General features: G+C 47.3%; 1 protein-coding gene across 1 annotated transcript; it reads left to right on the top strand.

Moving 5' to 3' along the window:
• The first annotated feature begins 13,887 nt into the window (after positions 1–13,887).
• LOC121169027 (RNA polymerase II subunit A C-terminal domain phosphatase SSU72-like) lies at positions 13,888–14,948 on the top strand. Its single transcript, XM_040999453.1, has one exon. It carries the CDS (start codon positions 13,998–14,000, stop codon positions 14,571–14,573), a length of 576 nt encoding a protein of 191 aa, XP_040855387.1. The 5' UTR covers positions 13,888–13,997; the 3' UTR covers positions 14,574–14,948.
• Positions 14,949–15,241: the final 293 nt, after the last annotated feature.

Raw genomic sequence — 15,241 nt, forward strand, 5'->3', positions numbered from 1 at the left:
ACCGTTGGATATAGCTGCCTGGTCAGTTTCATGCCAGCCCCACATCAGCCCCATTTCTCACAAAATCAATGGGTGCTGGAGCCCAACCCAGCCCAGCCAGCCCACTAAAAACTCTATTTTCACATATGCCAGAAGGTGCCACACATGGCTTAATCAGTTGATCCCCAACAACTCCTACCAGGTTCACCCTAAGCCCCAGTTTTTCCACATACCAGTGTCTGCTACAGCCTAGTCCATATTCTATCCAGCTCTGAAGCACACTCATGGGTGCTCAGGCTTAGCTCAGCCTGACCCAGGCACGCATGCCAACAGGTACTGGCATCTTCTCTAGCCTGGCCTGCCCCTAGCCCTGGTTCCTGTGCTCACCATGGAGGAACAGCCTAGCAGAGGAATGCCCAGTTTCCTTGTCATGGGTGCTCCTAGGCCCAGATCTTGCACCTGCCAGGGAATACTGCAGTCCAGCCTGACATGACTGATATCCAGTCCTGGCATTCACTAGCTGGTACTGTGGCTTAGCCCAGTTAGCCCACCCCAGTGCCAGCTCTCACATTCAATAGTGGAAGTAAAAGCCCAGCAAGAGAGTCCCTGTAGTTCCCCTAACAGGGCCTCTCCCTGGCCGGAGTCTTGCACATGCCAGCAGATACTGTGGCCCAATCTGAGATGGCCTGCCTCCTGTGTCTGCATTCGTCAATAGGTGCTACAACCTGGCTTAGCCTGAACCAGCCTCAGACCCAGCAGCTCTCACAGCTGGGTGCAGCAATCTAGTCCAGCGTGACCCACCCTCAGCCCTCATAGTAACTGGGAGGTGTTGTGACCCAAACTGCCTGGCCTGTGCCCTTCCTGGCTCTCACTCATGCCAGTATATGCTGAGAAAGGACCAGCCTAGCTCACCCACAGGCCCAGATCACACATACACTGATAGGTGCTGCAGCCCAGCCTGGCCTGGCCTTCCCCCAGCCCCAGATCTCATGCTCACCAGAAGCTGCCAACTAATAGGGTTCCCCAAGTTCCCTGCCAAGCCTACTTCCAGCCCCAGATGCTGCTCTCAAACTCACCAGTGGGAGATGCAACCTAAGAGGAGAATCCCCAGAGTTCCTCTACCAGGCCCATTCCCAGCCCCAGTTCTTGCATATACTGGCAGGTACTTTGACCCAATCTGGCATGGCCTGCCTGCAGTCTCAGGTCTTGCAGCCCAGTCCAGCTGGGATGGCCCACATTTTGTCCAGGCTCTGGTACATGCCAGTGTGTGTTGCGGCCTGGCCCAGCCCTGCCTGACCCCAGACCTGGCCCACACAAATGCTGACCAGTGCCGCAGGCTTGTCTGGCCTAGCCCACCCCCAGCTCCTCTTGTGCTCCCCAACAGGAGTTGCAGCCTAGTAGGGGAGTTCCCCAAGTTTCCCTAAAAGGCCTACTTGCAGCCCTGGATTTCACACGTTTGTGGGTACAGCAATCCTGCTTGGCATGGTCAACCTTCAGTCCTGGTGTTTGCATGTGCCGGTGGGTACTCCAGCCTGGCCCTGCCAGGCCAGGTTCCTGGCTTGGCCTGTCACCACCCCCAGCTCTCCACACAAACCAGCTGCAGTCCCACAGAAGTGAGTCCACAAGCCCCTTTCAGAATCTGCCCCCAATCTGGTTCTCTTGCGTTCTGGCCCAGCCGGACCTGGCCCACCCCCGGAACTGACACTCATGGGCAAGTACTGTGGCCTAGCCCAGCCAGGCATGCCCCCAGCCCCAGGTTTCGTGAGTGCTAATGAGCAGTGACTGATGCTATTAAGCCCAGCCCAGATCTCCTACTTGGACAGGTGTCTTGGCTTGATCCAAACATGCCCTCTGGTTTCCCCCCTCTAAACTACTCCATCTCAGTTCCTTCACCTACCTGCAAGTACAGTGGCCTGGTCTGTGGAAGCCCCCAGAAGTCATGCTTCCCCTGCTAAACATGACTTCACCTACTCCCACGCATAGGTCCTCGGCCTCCCCTAACACTTCCCCCCACTCCACCCCTGGTCTGGGGGCTGGGGTGGCATGGCCCACACAGCATTCCCCACCTTCCCCCTATATCTTTTTAAAAAGAAAGAAGGGAAGGGAAGGGAATGAAGAAGGAAAGAAATAGACAATTATACTGCCATACTGGTATAGTTAACACAAATTTGACATTAACCAGTTCCAGAATGCCTGCTTTTCTCCCAGCAGTAGTATAACACTTGCCTAGATACTAGGCAACCTAGGCAGTTGCCTACAGCTGAGGGAAAATAAATATGTCCCTATCAGTCAATGGGAGACTCACTCTGGAACCCTCCCTGTGATGCTAGAAATGAGGCTTAACTCTGTACTTTTTTCTGCCATCACAGCTGGAATTACTTCTATCACTTGAATCTAGGTCTGTCCCCCAACATCTGCAGGATTCCAGGTATCTCAGGGTCTAGCCTCATCTAATGTCTTTATTTCCCAAGGAGTTTCATCAGTACAAGGAACACCTTGTTAAATCTCTGAGACTGAATTTTAACTTATATTTTTATTTTTGAGGTTGATGAATGTTTTTTTTTTCAGCCCTCCCATGTTCCTTATTTTCTAGGAATGGCTATAGTTAGAGATAAAAATCACGTAACAATTGTAAAGGGTCTACTTCAAGAAAGTGTTCACTTTGCTTTCCTGTTACAGTTTTTAGCTTACTAAACTCATGTAGCTACTGAAACAGAATTTTGAAGGAAGCAACTGGAAAAAAACACTTTCCTTCACTGCTGGCTGCCTCACTAAATTCAGGTTCCACCACCTACAACAATAACTGTATATTTATGTGTGTGTGTGTGTGTGTGTGTGTGTGTGTGTGTGTGTGTCTCCAGTTGTGAAAGGGTGGGAAAAGGAGCCTGTGTCTAGCTCAGGTACTTCCACTGCTGGAAGCCTACACAGTACTTCTACTGCTTCTACACAGTACTTCCACTGCTGGAAGCCTAGCAGGACTCCAGCTATAGCACAGTCATTTGGTCTAATCGCAGTCATTTGGTGACTAACCAACATGTGAAAGGATCTTAACACTCTGAGCTGCCATTATGTCCTCAAACATTAATCCTCTCAGTCATATCTAGATTTCCAAAGCCTCTGGACCAAGTAGAAGGACAGTAATTCCCTGGAAAGAAAGGATTGGTTCCAAGACTCAAAGATGGAAAAAACATCTTTTCTTTGAAAAAGTTGCATTCATTTTTGAGTAAAAGTGAATCGTGATCTCCCCCTAGTGTCCAAAAAGAGAGTAGCTGACAGACTGCCAGAATATCTGAGTATAAAAAATGTACATACTTATCCTTAACAACTAAATACACACATACATATGTGCCTTTCTTTGTTTTTGTCAATATCACGGCACTGCTTTATAGTAGAATCAGAAAACAAATTCTGTATGCCATTATTCAAATATGAGCTGAATCCACATTAAATTTTTTATTAAGCTAAGCATTGGGAACCCCATAAAGCATTAAATTATTGGCAATGAACAAGTCCATATTTGGTTAAGCTGCCGCCTGTGGCACTAGCATTCCATGTAAAATGCCAGCTCTTCCACTTCCAATGCAGCTCCCTGCTAAGACACCTGGGAAAGCAGCAGAGCACAGTCCATATGCTTGGCTACCTGTGATTCACATGGGAGACCCAAAGGAAATTCCTGGTTCCTGGCTTCAGCATGGCCCAGCTCCAAACATTGTAGCCATTTAAGGACTGAGTCAGCAGATGAAAGACCTCTGTGTGTATGTGTGTCTCCTTCTCTATATAACTCTGCCGTACAAATAAAATAAAATAAATCTTTTTTAAAAATCCAGGAAGGTGGGCTCCCAGGCAACAGGGCTCGAGCCAGGTGGCCTGGGCCCCGTGGCTGGCCATGGGCTTGGAATCAGGTGGGTCAGTTTGTCTCCGGACAGAGCTCAGTCTGGAGGTTCGGTCCTGACAGCCTACCATGTGCTCAGAACCAGGTGGATCGGTTTGTCCCAAGGGCGGGGCTTGGATCTAAAGGCCTGAGCCAATCAGCCTGCCAGATGCTCAGAGCCAGAAGGGGCTGGCTAGCCCTGGGAATGAGCTCCCAGGAAGCAGGGCTCAGGCCATTGACACCCAGGCCACCTGGTGGTAAGATCTTGAAGGGGAAACGTAAGGACCTTTAAGGTTCAAACTGAAACACCAGCCCTAGAGGGATAGCAGACCTGGGGGAGTTAATAATGACCAATACTGAATACCACTCACTGGTGCAAGGGCTGGGGGCCAACCTGACAGGGCTGGATCACAGTACTTGCCAATGAGAGTTGAAACAGGAGACAGGTATTGCTAGGCTGGACCATGGCACTAACTACACAAGAGAACTGGGTCTGGGAGCAGATTCTGTGGGGGATGTGTGGGCCCACTCCTGTGATCTGCAATTTCAACTGGTTTGCTTGGAGCTGGGGGTGGTAACAGGCTGAAGCTCGGCATGACCATGGAAAACGCTGACAACTGATACTCCTGGGTACAGGTGTTGGGTACAGGCCAGGTTGGTCCAGACTGCAGCACCCGCAGATACACCCAAGAACGGTGTGGGGCAGGCCAGGCCACAACATCCACCACTCATACATATGCAGGACAGAGGGGGTAGCCAATGAACAATAAAGGCCTAGCACCCACCGGCACATATGAAATCTGGGTCTAGGAGTGGGTCTGGAACTGGGTCTGGTGGAAGAACTAGGGAAACTCCCTGATAGGCCATTACTCCTAATTGTGAACATGTGTTTTAGGCCTGGATGTTGGTCAGACCAGGCATGGTAGCTCCACCTGTCCGCATGCATGTGGGGTGGTTTTGGAAGAGGGTGGACCACGCAGAGCCAGGCCAACCTTCGCTCACTGGCAACTGCAAGAGCCAGGCTGGAATGCGGGACATGCCCAACTAGGCTATCATATCTGCTGGTTCGCATGAGTCAGAGATGGGAGCAGACTGGGCAGAGCCAGGCTTGCCAGCAAGAGTTGGAACTGGGAGCAGGCTGGGTCAGGCCAGATTGTAGCATTCAATGGCAAAGGTGAAAACAGGAGATGGGCTATGCAGAGCTAAGTCAGAGTAACCACTGGCATGTGCAAGGCCTATGGCTGGGAACAGGCCTGGTTGGGAACCTTAAAGGATGACCTGGCTGGTTGTGGTTCCCACTGGTGAGCACAGGAACCAGAAAGGGGGTGGTAGTCTGGGCTGCAGTGTCCCTCAGCAAGGATGCGGACAGGCTCTGGAGCATTCCGGACTGGGCTAGACTCCAGCATGCACTGGTGAGCCAGAGTGGGTGTAAGAGAGGTTGAGCTAGCTTTCTGTTCCCACTGGACATGAGAGCTATGTCTGGTTATGGACAAGGTGTGGCTGGGCTGTAACACCCAATAATTAAGAACCGGGATGAGTATGGGCCAATTGGGCAGGGCTGTTCCTGCCAGGACAGGAGGTGGACTAAGTCAGCCCAAACCTAGAACCCACTGGTATGCGCAAGATCTGCCACTGAGAGGAGACCCAATAGAGGAGCTTGGGGAACTCCTTTGTTGGGGCACAGTCCCTACAGGTGAGCATGGGAACCAAAGCAAGGAGCAGTCCAGAGAAGACAAGGTTACAGTACCTGCCAGCATACATGTGGCTCAGGTATAGGGGTGGGCCAGGCTGAACCAATTCATAACACCCACTGGCAGATCTGAGAACCAGGATGGGGTGCAGGACAGGTTTGGTGGGGCCATATCACCAGCCAGTTCACATCAACACCGGGACTGGGGACTGAATACCCTCAGTTGGGTGGCAGCTCCAACCAGTATGAGCTAGAGTTGGGGCAGACCGGGTCAGGCCAGGCTACAGTGCCCACCAGCAAAGGCTGAGGTAAGACAGGCCATGCCAGATTGGGCTGCAACACCCACCAGCATATGAGATCAGGACGGGGTGGGGGGGTGAAACCTGGTAGGGGAGTAGGGGGGACTCTGTTGCTAGGCCACCACTCATGCTGGTGAGTATGAGAGCTAGAACTGGTGGCAGACCAGGCTGGGCAGAGCTAAAATACCTGTTGGCCTACATGTGAGCTGGGTTAAGGAAAGAGCCAGACTGGGGTAGCCAATTGCATCAAGTACAGGCAGGAGTCAGAATAAGGGCAGGTGGGTTGGGCTTTGCCACAGCATCAGCTAGAAAGTGCTGGGACTGGGGGCAAATCCTATCAAACTAGATCACAGAACCACCTGGAGAGTGTGAGATCTGGGGCAGGGAGTGGATCCAGTGGGGAGATTGTGGGCTCCTCTCTGATGGGCTGCAACTCCCACTGATGAGCATGAGAACTAGGACTTGGGGGTGGGCCTGGCAGGACAGGCAACACCCACTGGCATGAGTGTGTGTGTACACACTCGGAGTAGGCACTGTGGGGCAGTATCACAAACCTCCTGCTGCAATACAGACATCCCATATGGGCACTGGCTGCTCTACTTCCAATCCAAATTTCTGCTAATACACCTGGAAAAACAAGGAAATATGGTCTAAGAATTTGGCCCCCTTCACCCACATGGGAGACCCAGAAAAGCCTGGTTCCTGGCTTCATCCTGGCCCTGTACCAGCCATTACAGTGATTTGGGTAGTTAGCCAGAAGATGGAAGATTTTATCTGTCTCTGCTCACCTCTCTGGAACTCTGCTTTTCAAATAAAAGAGTAAATCTTGGGGTCGGTGAATGGCATAGTAGATTAAGTCTCCACCTCTACCATGGGCATCACATATGGGCACTAGTCCATGTCCCAACTGCTTCACTTCCAATCAAGCTCTCTGTTTATGGCCTGTGAAAGCAACAGAAAGCTGTCTCAAGTCCTTGGGACCCAATTGCACATGGGAGACCTGGAAGAAGCTGCTGGCTCTTGGTTGCTAGCTGCTGGCTCCTGGCCTTGGATCGACACAGCTCTAGCCATTGACTATCTGGGGAGTGACCAGCAGATGTAAGATTTTTTTGTCTATAACTCTGCCTTTCAAGTAAAAAAATAATAATAATAGGGCCCAGCACAGTAGCCTAGTGGCTAAAGTCCTCGCCTTGCACGTGCCGGAATACCATAGGGGAGCCAGTTCTAATCCCAGCAGCCCTGCTTCCCATCCAGCTCCCTGCTTGTGGCCTGGGAAAATAGTCAAGGGCAACCCAAAGCCTTAAGACCCTGCACCACATAGGAGAACCAGAGGAGGCTCTGGGCTCCTGGCTCAAGATTGGTGCAGCTCCAACCATCGCAGCCTCTTGGGGAGTAAATCATCGGATGGAAGATATTCCTCTCTGTCTCTCCTCCTCTCTGTATATCTGATGTTTCAATAAAAATAAAGCAAATCTTTAAAAATAATAATAATAAAACTATTGTGGTTCAACATCAGAAAAATCTATTAATATATCTCATTAATAGTATAAAGTTTCATAGCCACTTGATCCTGCAACTAATACAGAAAAACCATTTTTAAAAATCCAGCCTCTTCGTTCTGGGTGGAGGAAGGAGGTGACAAGGTTCCTGCACAGTTCTCTAGTTCTACTTTCGCCCTGTCAGTCCACCAGGGATTCAGCTGGGAGAGTCGGTCAGTTGCTAAAGTGACTTCAGGAGAGGTACGTAGCAGCCCCTGGCCCTTGTCCACACATGATTTTATTTTTTTTTAAAGACTGATTTATTTATTTGAAAATCAGAGCTATAGAGAAAGAAGAAGAGGTGGAGATGAAGAGATCTTCCATCCACTGGTTCACTCCTCAGATGACTACAACAGCCAGGTGTTCACAGAGACCATGGCCAGGAGCCAGGAGCTAGGAGCCAGAAGCTTCTCCCCAGTCTGCAACATGGGTGGCGGAGGCCCAGGCACTTGGGCTATCTTCCACTGTGTTTCCCAGGCCATTAGCAGGGAGCTGGATGCGAAGTGGAACAGCCAGAATTTGAACTGGCTCCCTTATGATATGTCGGCATCACAGGCGACAACTTTATGCACTGCAACACGAGCCCTGCTTTACCCACTCATGGGACACAGCTGCACCAGGCGCCGCCTGAGCACTGGGTGCATTGTAGGTGTGTGAGATACATCTGTGATCCAAAGACGCAAGGCCATTGCCCTCATTTGTTTATATTCTACCAACCAATGCATGTCTGTCCCAGCATATCAGGAGAAGGGTGGGCACACTTCCCATAAAAGGCAGGCAGGGTACCCCTCAGACTTTGCAGCTACTAACTCCACTGCTGAGATGGGAAAGTGGCCCAGATAGCACACAGATGAAAGGAGGTGGCCACAGCCTGATGACCTGCCACGGAGTATGTTATACATGGGGGACACTGAAAAATGCATCACTAGGGGATCTCATTGTGGCAAGAACATCATGTGTGTTGACACAAACCAGGACAGTCCAGCCTAGTGCATGCCTAGGCTAGCACAAGGGACTTCAGAAAGTTCGTGGAAAATTAGATTTAAAATTAGGTGTCCTGTGGTTCCAAAAAAAAAGAAGAAGAAAGAAAGAAAGAAAGAAAGAAAGAAAGAAAGAAAGAAAGAAAGAAAGAAAGAAAGAAAGAAAGAAAGAAAGAAAGAAGCCAAACCCATGTCTCTCATAAAGTTCACCTACATACATTATGAACAATGCTGCATGAATTGCAACCCATCTTTGCACCAAAATAAGCCTGCCTTTTAATCCCATCAAAACAAAAAAGAATCAGCCTCTTTCCACGATAAACTTTCAGCAAACTAAGAATAGAGGGAATTTCTTCATCACAGAGGATTCTTACAAAATATTCACAGTTAACATCACACTTGATGATGAATGACTGCGGAATAGCATGTAAAGCCACCACCTGTGATACAAGCATCCCGTATGGGGATTGGTTCAAGTCCCAGCTGCCCCACTTTTGATCTAGCTCCCTTCTTATGACCTGGGAAAGCAGCAGAAGATGGTGAACAGCTAGGGTCCTAGTAGGAGACCTAGAAGATGCTCCTTCTGGCTTCAGACTGGTCCAGCCATGGCTGTCAGAGCCATTTGAAGAGTGAACCAGCAGATAGAAGACGGATATTTTTCCCCACCCTTCTTCTCCATGTTTCACACTCTACCTTTCAAATAAATAATCGTATGGGGAAAAACAAATTGTAAGCTTCCTCCCTAAGAATAAGACCCATTTTCACTACGGCTACTCAACATTATGCTGATAATTCAAGTCAAATCAAATAGAAAACAAATAAAATGAACTCACATTCTAAATAAATAAAACTTTCTCTATGGATAGACGACTCTATCTTATGCATAAGAAATTCCAAGGTATTCTCAAGAGGCTACTAGAGTGAATAAAGCACTTCAACAAAGTCATAAGGTGTAAGAGCAACAAAATAAAGCAGTCACATTTCCATATTTCATCAATAAACAAACCAAAAATGAAACTAAAAAATTCCAAGATTGGCATTACAAATCACCACATGTAATACTGGCATCCCATATCAGAGCAACTGTTCAACTCCCAGCCACTCTGCTTCTCTTCCAGCTCCCTCCTAATGGTCCTGGAAAAGCAGCGGAGGGTGGTAAAACTGTTTAGACCTCTGAACCCATGTGTACACTAGCTTGTGTCCCCACTGCTACACTTCCTTTCCAGCTCCCTGCTTATGCCCTGGGAGAACAGTGGAGGATGGCTCAAAGCCTTGGAACCCTGCACCCACGTGGGACACCCAGAAGAAGATCCTGGTTCCTGGCTTCAGATTATGCCCAGTTCTGGCAGTTGTGGCCACATAGGGAATAAAACAGTGGGTAGAAGATTTTTCTCTGTCTCTCTGTAAATCTGCCTTTCCAATAAAAAATAAATACGTCTTTAAAAAAAGACTGTAAAAAATTAAAAGCCTAAATAAGTAAAATACATCCTGTACTTACAAACAGGAAGAAGACTTAACACTGTTATAGTCCAACACTACCATGGTGAAATTCAATGAAATCTATCAAAATACCTTGGGCCCACTTTACACAAACAGAAAAGCCAATCTGCAAATTCATATGGATAAACACTGCATGATCTAATATATTTGAGGAATCCAAAGCAGCAAAATTAAGCAGCAGAAAGTTGAGCTACAATTTCCAGGTACTGATGCAAAAAAAAAAAAAAAAAAAAAAAGCAGAGGCAACAGTTAAATCAAAATAGTTTCACTGTGCAAGATAAATGGATTGTAGAGAATTGCTATAATACAGAATATGTATAGCTGACAAAACTGTGTTGTACAATTAAAATGTAAAAGTAGGGTATACTATAGGAATCAAGATGGCAGATTAGGGTAAGGACACGTTTAAACAGATGAAGAAATATTCGACAATGTAAAGCAGAGAGGGTACATTCCAGGAAATAGGAGAGCACAAAACAACAGCAGAGGGGCACCTGGAGACTGACAGATGGGGGAAAGAGTGGACACAACAGTGCAGTGTTGCATGACCCATAAACCAGCAGCATCCAGCCAAGGAGAGCTGAATTGCACCAGCAACAAGAACATAAACAAGATGGGAAGGGTTGTTCACCAGGAGCTCAGGAGGTGAACCCAGACAAAGAATTTCTCATTCTGCTAGTCTGTTTGATTTGACCAGAAGCAGAGACAGAGCCACAGGTCTTAGACTGGTGGTTCAGGAACAGGGTAGATTTCTCAGCCCAGTCTGCCCCCTAGAGCTGAATTGAGCACCATTTTGTGTATGAAGACAAAGGTTAAGAGACAGTACTAGGCATGCACTAATTTGGGAGTGAATTCATTTCTAACTCAGTGAACTGCAAAAATGTGGCATCCTACAGGTTCTACCCAAAATAGATCTGGGTAGCCCTAAGACCTGATGGCAAGCAGATCAGGAACTCAAGTAGTGCCACATCAGGCGCCATTTTGTACAGTGTGACAAAGGTTTAAGACTGAAGTGAGCTGTGCATGCATTGAGCTGGAAGCTAACTCACTGAGCTCAGTGTATTGCACTAGTCCCACAGGAAAATAATACTGTCTCAGGTATCATACAGATCAAAATAGGTTCGTGTGGCCCTCAGACCTAACGGCCCACAGGTTTCAGCAAGATGAGCACCAACAACAACCTGGCTATGTAGGACTCCTAGTGTCTCCCTAATCCTGGGATTTGCTCAAGCCAAAAGTGGGAGAAAGGTTGTACAGACAATGGTGCAGCTGCAGCACAGTACTAAAGGAGGTGGAGAGTGGTGAGCCTGGAGCTGTGGCTATGGAGACCACGGTGGAAGTGTAATGTAAGAACCCAGACTTGGGCCCGGCACGGTGGCGCCTTGCACGCCCGGGATCCCATATGGGCGCAGGTTCTAATCCCGGCAGCCCCGCTTCCCTTCCAGCTCCCTGCCTGTGGCCCGGGAAAGCAGTCGAGGACGGCCCAAAGCTTTGGGACCCTGCACCCGTGTGTGAGACCAGGAAGAGGCTCCTGGCTTCGGACCTGCATAGTATCGGCCCGTTGCGCTCACTTGGGGAGTGAATCATCGGACGGAAGATCTTCCTCTCTCTCTCTCCTCTCTGTATATCCGCCTTTCCAATAAAAAAATAATAAAAATACATCTTTAAAAAAAAAAAAAAAGAACCCAGACCTGGGGCCCTGCGCAGTGGCCTAGGGGATAAAGTCCTTGCCTTGCACAAGTCAGGATCCCATATGGACATCAGTTCTAATCCTGGTAGCTCCATTTCCATCCAACTCCCTGTTTGTGGCCTGGGAAAGCAGCAGAAGACAGCCCAAAGCCTTGGGACCCTGCACCCATGTAGAAAACCTGGAGGAAGTTCCTGGCTCCTGGCTTCGGATCAGCGCAGCACTGGACATTGTGGTCACTTAAGGAGTGAATCAATGGACGGAAGATCTTCCTCTCTGTCTCTCCTCCCCTCTGTATATCTGACTTTGCAATAAAAAGAAAATCTTTTTAAAATGTATTTAATGAAGTAATAAGGGAAAATTTTTCTAATCTAGAGAAAAATTGGGAAACAACATCCAAGAGGGGTATAGAATTCCCAACAGGGTTGACCAAAAGTAAGCCTCACTAAGACACATGATAATCAAGCTCTCTTCAAATGAACATAAGGAAAAGATCCTTAAATGTGCACGTGAAAAAAAGCAACTGACATATAAAGGAATGGCAATCAGACTCATAAGAAACCTCTCACAGGAAACTCTACAGGCCAGAAGAGAATGGAGTGACATAATCCAGATTCTAAAAGAAAGAAATTGTCACATCAGAATAACGTACCCAGCAAAGCTTTCCTTTGTCTTTGAAAATGAAATAAGATTTTTCCACAATAAAGAAAAGTGAAAAGAACATGCCTCTTCCAAACCTGCCCTACATATGATACTTCCAGATGTTCTCTTGACAGAGAAGAGGAATAGCACCCAGCAAAACCAAAGGCCAATGTTAAGACCATTCCAGTAAAATAACAACAGAAGACTAAATCAATGAACAACCCATTGCTAAAATGACAGGGCCAAATCACCACCCATTCATATTAACCCTGAATGTAAACACCTTAAACCCATCAATCAAACCTCATAGCTTAGTGGATTGGATTAAAAAACATCCATTTGTTGCCGACAGGAGACATATCTCAACAACAAAGATCAGTTGAAAGTATTATCTCATGGATTTTGATTTTTTTTTTGTTAGTTTCATCTCTTCAACACACTTTCTTCTGATTAAATTCTTCACTGTCTCATAGATCATACAGTAGCAACATTTTCTTCAAGAAGGTTCTTGATTTTCTTTTTCATTTCTTCAAAGATACACTAGTCACTCAGTAGCATGTTATTTAACTTCCTGGTGTTAATTTCTTTTTTTTCTTCCTGTTGTTGATTTTGTTTTGTGGCTTTTCATTTAAGGGGATGTATAGTAACTATGTAATGGAGACTATCATATTCAGATGTGAGGATACAATGCAGTATACATCTCTATTTCCAGACAAAGATGGACTTACAATGAAAGTGGTTACTATATCTTAACAATAGGATGCTGGACTCTCTGCCATTGTCCATGCCCGCAGTGATGGACATATGACTGTGAATGGGGAACTATACTGTAGTAATAATATAGGGGAACTCAGTGGCTGAGGACAGGAGAGTAAGGGGAGGGGGGAGAAATCCCAGGGCCTAGGAAATTGTATCACAAAATGATGATAAATATTTTTTTAAAGAATTACTATGTCTACTTAAAATAAGAAAAATCTATGGAACTCCAATGATGTTTAAGGATACTCAGAGGAAAATCACCATGTCTTTATTTTTTGCAGTGAACCACACAGAAGAAACCTTAACCTCAAGGACATTTTGTTCAATGAAGTTAGGCAGGCATAGAAAGACAAGTACTGCATGATCTCACTTATCTGACAGAGCTCAAAAGGCCCAACTCACCAAAGAAGCAGAGAGCAGATTGGTGTTTACCAAAAGCTACAAAGACCACAAATTTTCAGTTAGCAGTAAATTCAGGAAAGCTATTAACATTTTGGTGCCTACACTTAATAACACAGGGTACATTTGAAGTGTTTTCCCCACAAAGTTATAGTGCGAGAACATGTTTTCCATCTGAGGCAGAGCGACAGAAAACAAATATGTTTAAGCTTCTGTTTTACCATTCCGCACAGTATATTTCAATAAGAACATCATCCAAAGGTACATGGCCACTTGGGGGGGGAGCAAAATACTTAAAAGGGAAGTAAATTTTTATATGTATGACTGACTTTTTTCAAAAAGGGGGAAAAAAAATCCCGCCCGCGGAAAGCCTGTTCCGCCCACACTCACCCTGCAGGTACTTGCCGTCAGCAATTCGGGGAGCGCGCCTGAAGCGAGGGGCGGACCCAGGACGCCGAGGGGCGGGAATGGCGGGAATGCCCGCCCCCGGGCCGTCACGCAGACGCCAGCGCCGTGCGTCCGTACGCGCTACGTCAGCGCCGCTTCTGCGAGGCCGCCATCAGGTCCCTGGGCTGCCGTTCGGGTCCCGCGGAAGCGTTTCGGCCGTGTAGGATTCTCGGAATAGGAGCCCAGCTGGCGCTGGGGCCGGCGCCATGCCACTGCGGGTGGCAGTGGTGTGCTCGAGTAACCAGAACCGGAGCATGGAGGCGCACAACATCCTCAGCAAACGGGGCTTCAACGTCCGGTCCTTTGGAACGGGAACTCACGTGAAGCTTCCAGGACCCGCACCCGACAAGCCAAACGTTTACGATTTCAAAACCACTTACGATCAGATGTACAACGATCTTCTGCGGAAAGACAAAGAACTCTATACACAGAATGGCATTTTACATATGTTGGACAGAAACAGGAGAATCAAGCCCCGGCCAGAAAGGTTCCAGAGCTGCAAAGATCTATTCGATCTGATCCTCACCTGCGAAGAGAGGGTCTACGACCAGGTGGTGGAAGATCTCAACTCGAGAGAACAGGAGACCTGCCAGCCGGTGCACGTGGTCAACGTGGACATCCAGGACAACCCCGAGGAGGCCACCCTGGGAGCGTTCCTCATCTGTGAGCTCTGCCAGTGCATTCAGCACACCGAGGACATGGAGAACGAGATCGAGGAGCTGCTGCAGGAGTTCGAGGAGAAGAGCGGCAGGGCCTTCCTGCACACCGTGTGCTTCTATTGAGACGCCCACCTGCCACCTGCCCTCTGAAGCCGTCTTCCCAGCTCTCCTTTGTTAATACGTTTTTCTTTCCTGGTACTTGGTGGTTCCTTTTAGGTATTCTGGTGGTGGACTGGGAGTATTTTCCATAGCAGTTTTAAATAGGTAATAGAAACCTAGAGATAAATGCCAGATAGAAAGCATTTTAGCCTTTCTGTCCCCCCTGTTGCTTCTGAGTGGGATACAGATGGGGATTTAACTGAAAAGCAAAACAGTTCATCGTGTGTTTTCCCCCCAACATGTGTATCTTTAGTTATTCCCAGCTTTCCTTTTCCTTCTCTAAATGGCTGGACTGTACACATCCCTGAATAAAGCAATGTGCTGTGTCTTACTAGAAAACTACCTGGAATTGTCAGTACTACTGAAACAGATGCTACTGTTTCAAAAAAAAAAAAAAAAAACTTTTAACCAGGGATACAACTATAATTCAGTAATATGCTAAACTATTCTCTAGCCAGTAACTTTGATTTATCCATTCCACAACAGATATTTTAAAATATTGAATCCATAAATATATACATGTTTTGTCCGTTAAAAATAAAAAGCACATAGTTTATGTTGCTTAACTTCTGTTTGTTCTTCCAGATGAGTTTTTAATCTTCTACACCCTGCTCTGTGTCCCTGAGATGGTT

This window comes from Ochotona curzoniae, unplaced genomic scaffold (assembly GCF_017591425.1).
Source record: "Ochotona curzoniae isolate NIBS_2020 unplaced genomic scaffold, NIBS_Ocur_1.0 scaffold_1852, whole genome shotgun sequence".
NCBI lineage: Eukaryota > Metazoa > Chordata > Mammalia > Lagomorpha > Ochotonidae > Ochotona > Ochotona curzoniae.

Coding starts and splice junctions, on each gene's coding strand:
- LOC121169027 (XM_040999453.1), top strand. CDS start 13,998: ATGCCACTGCGGGTGGCAGTGGTGTGCTCGAGTAACCAGAACCGGAGC.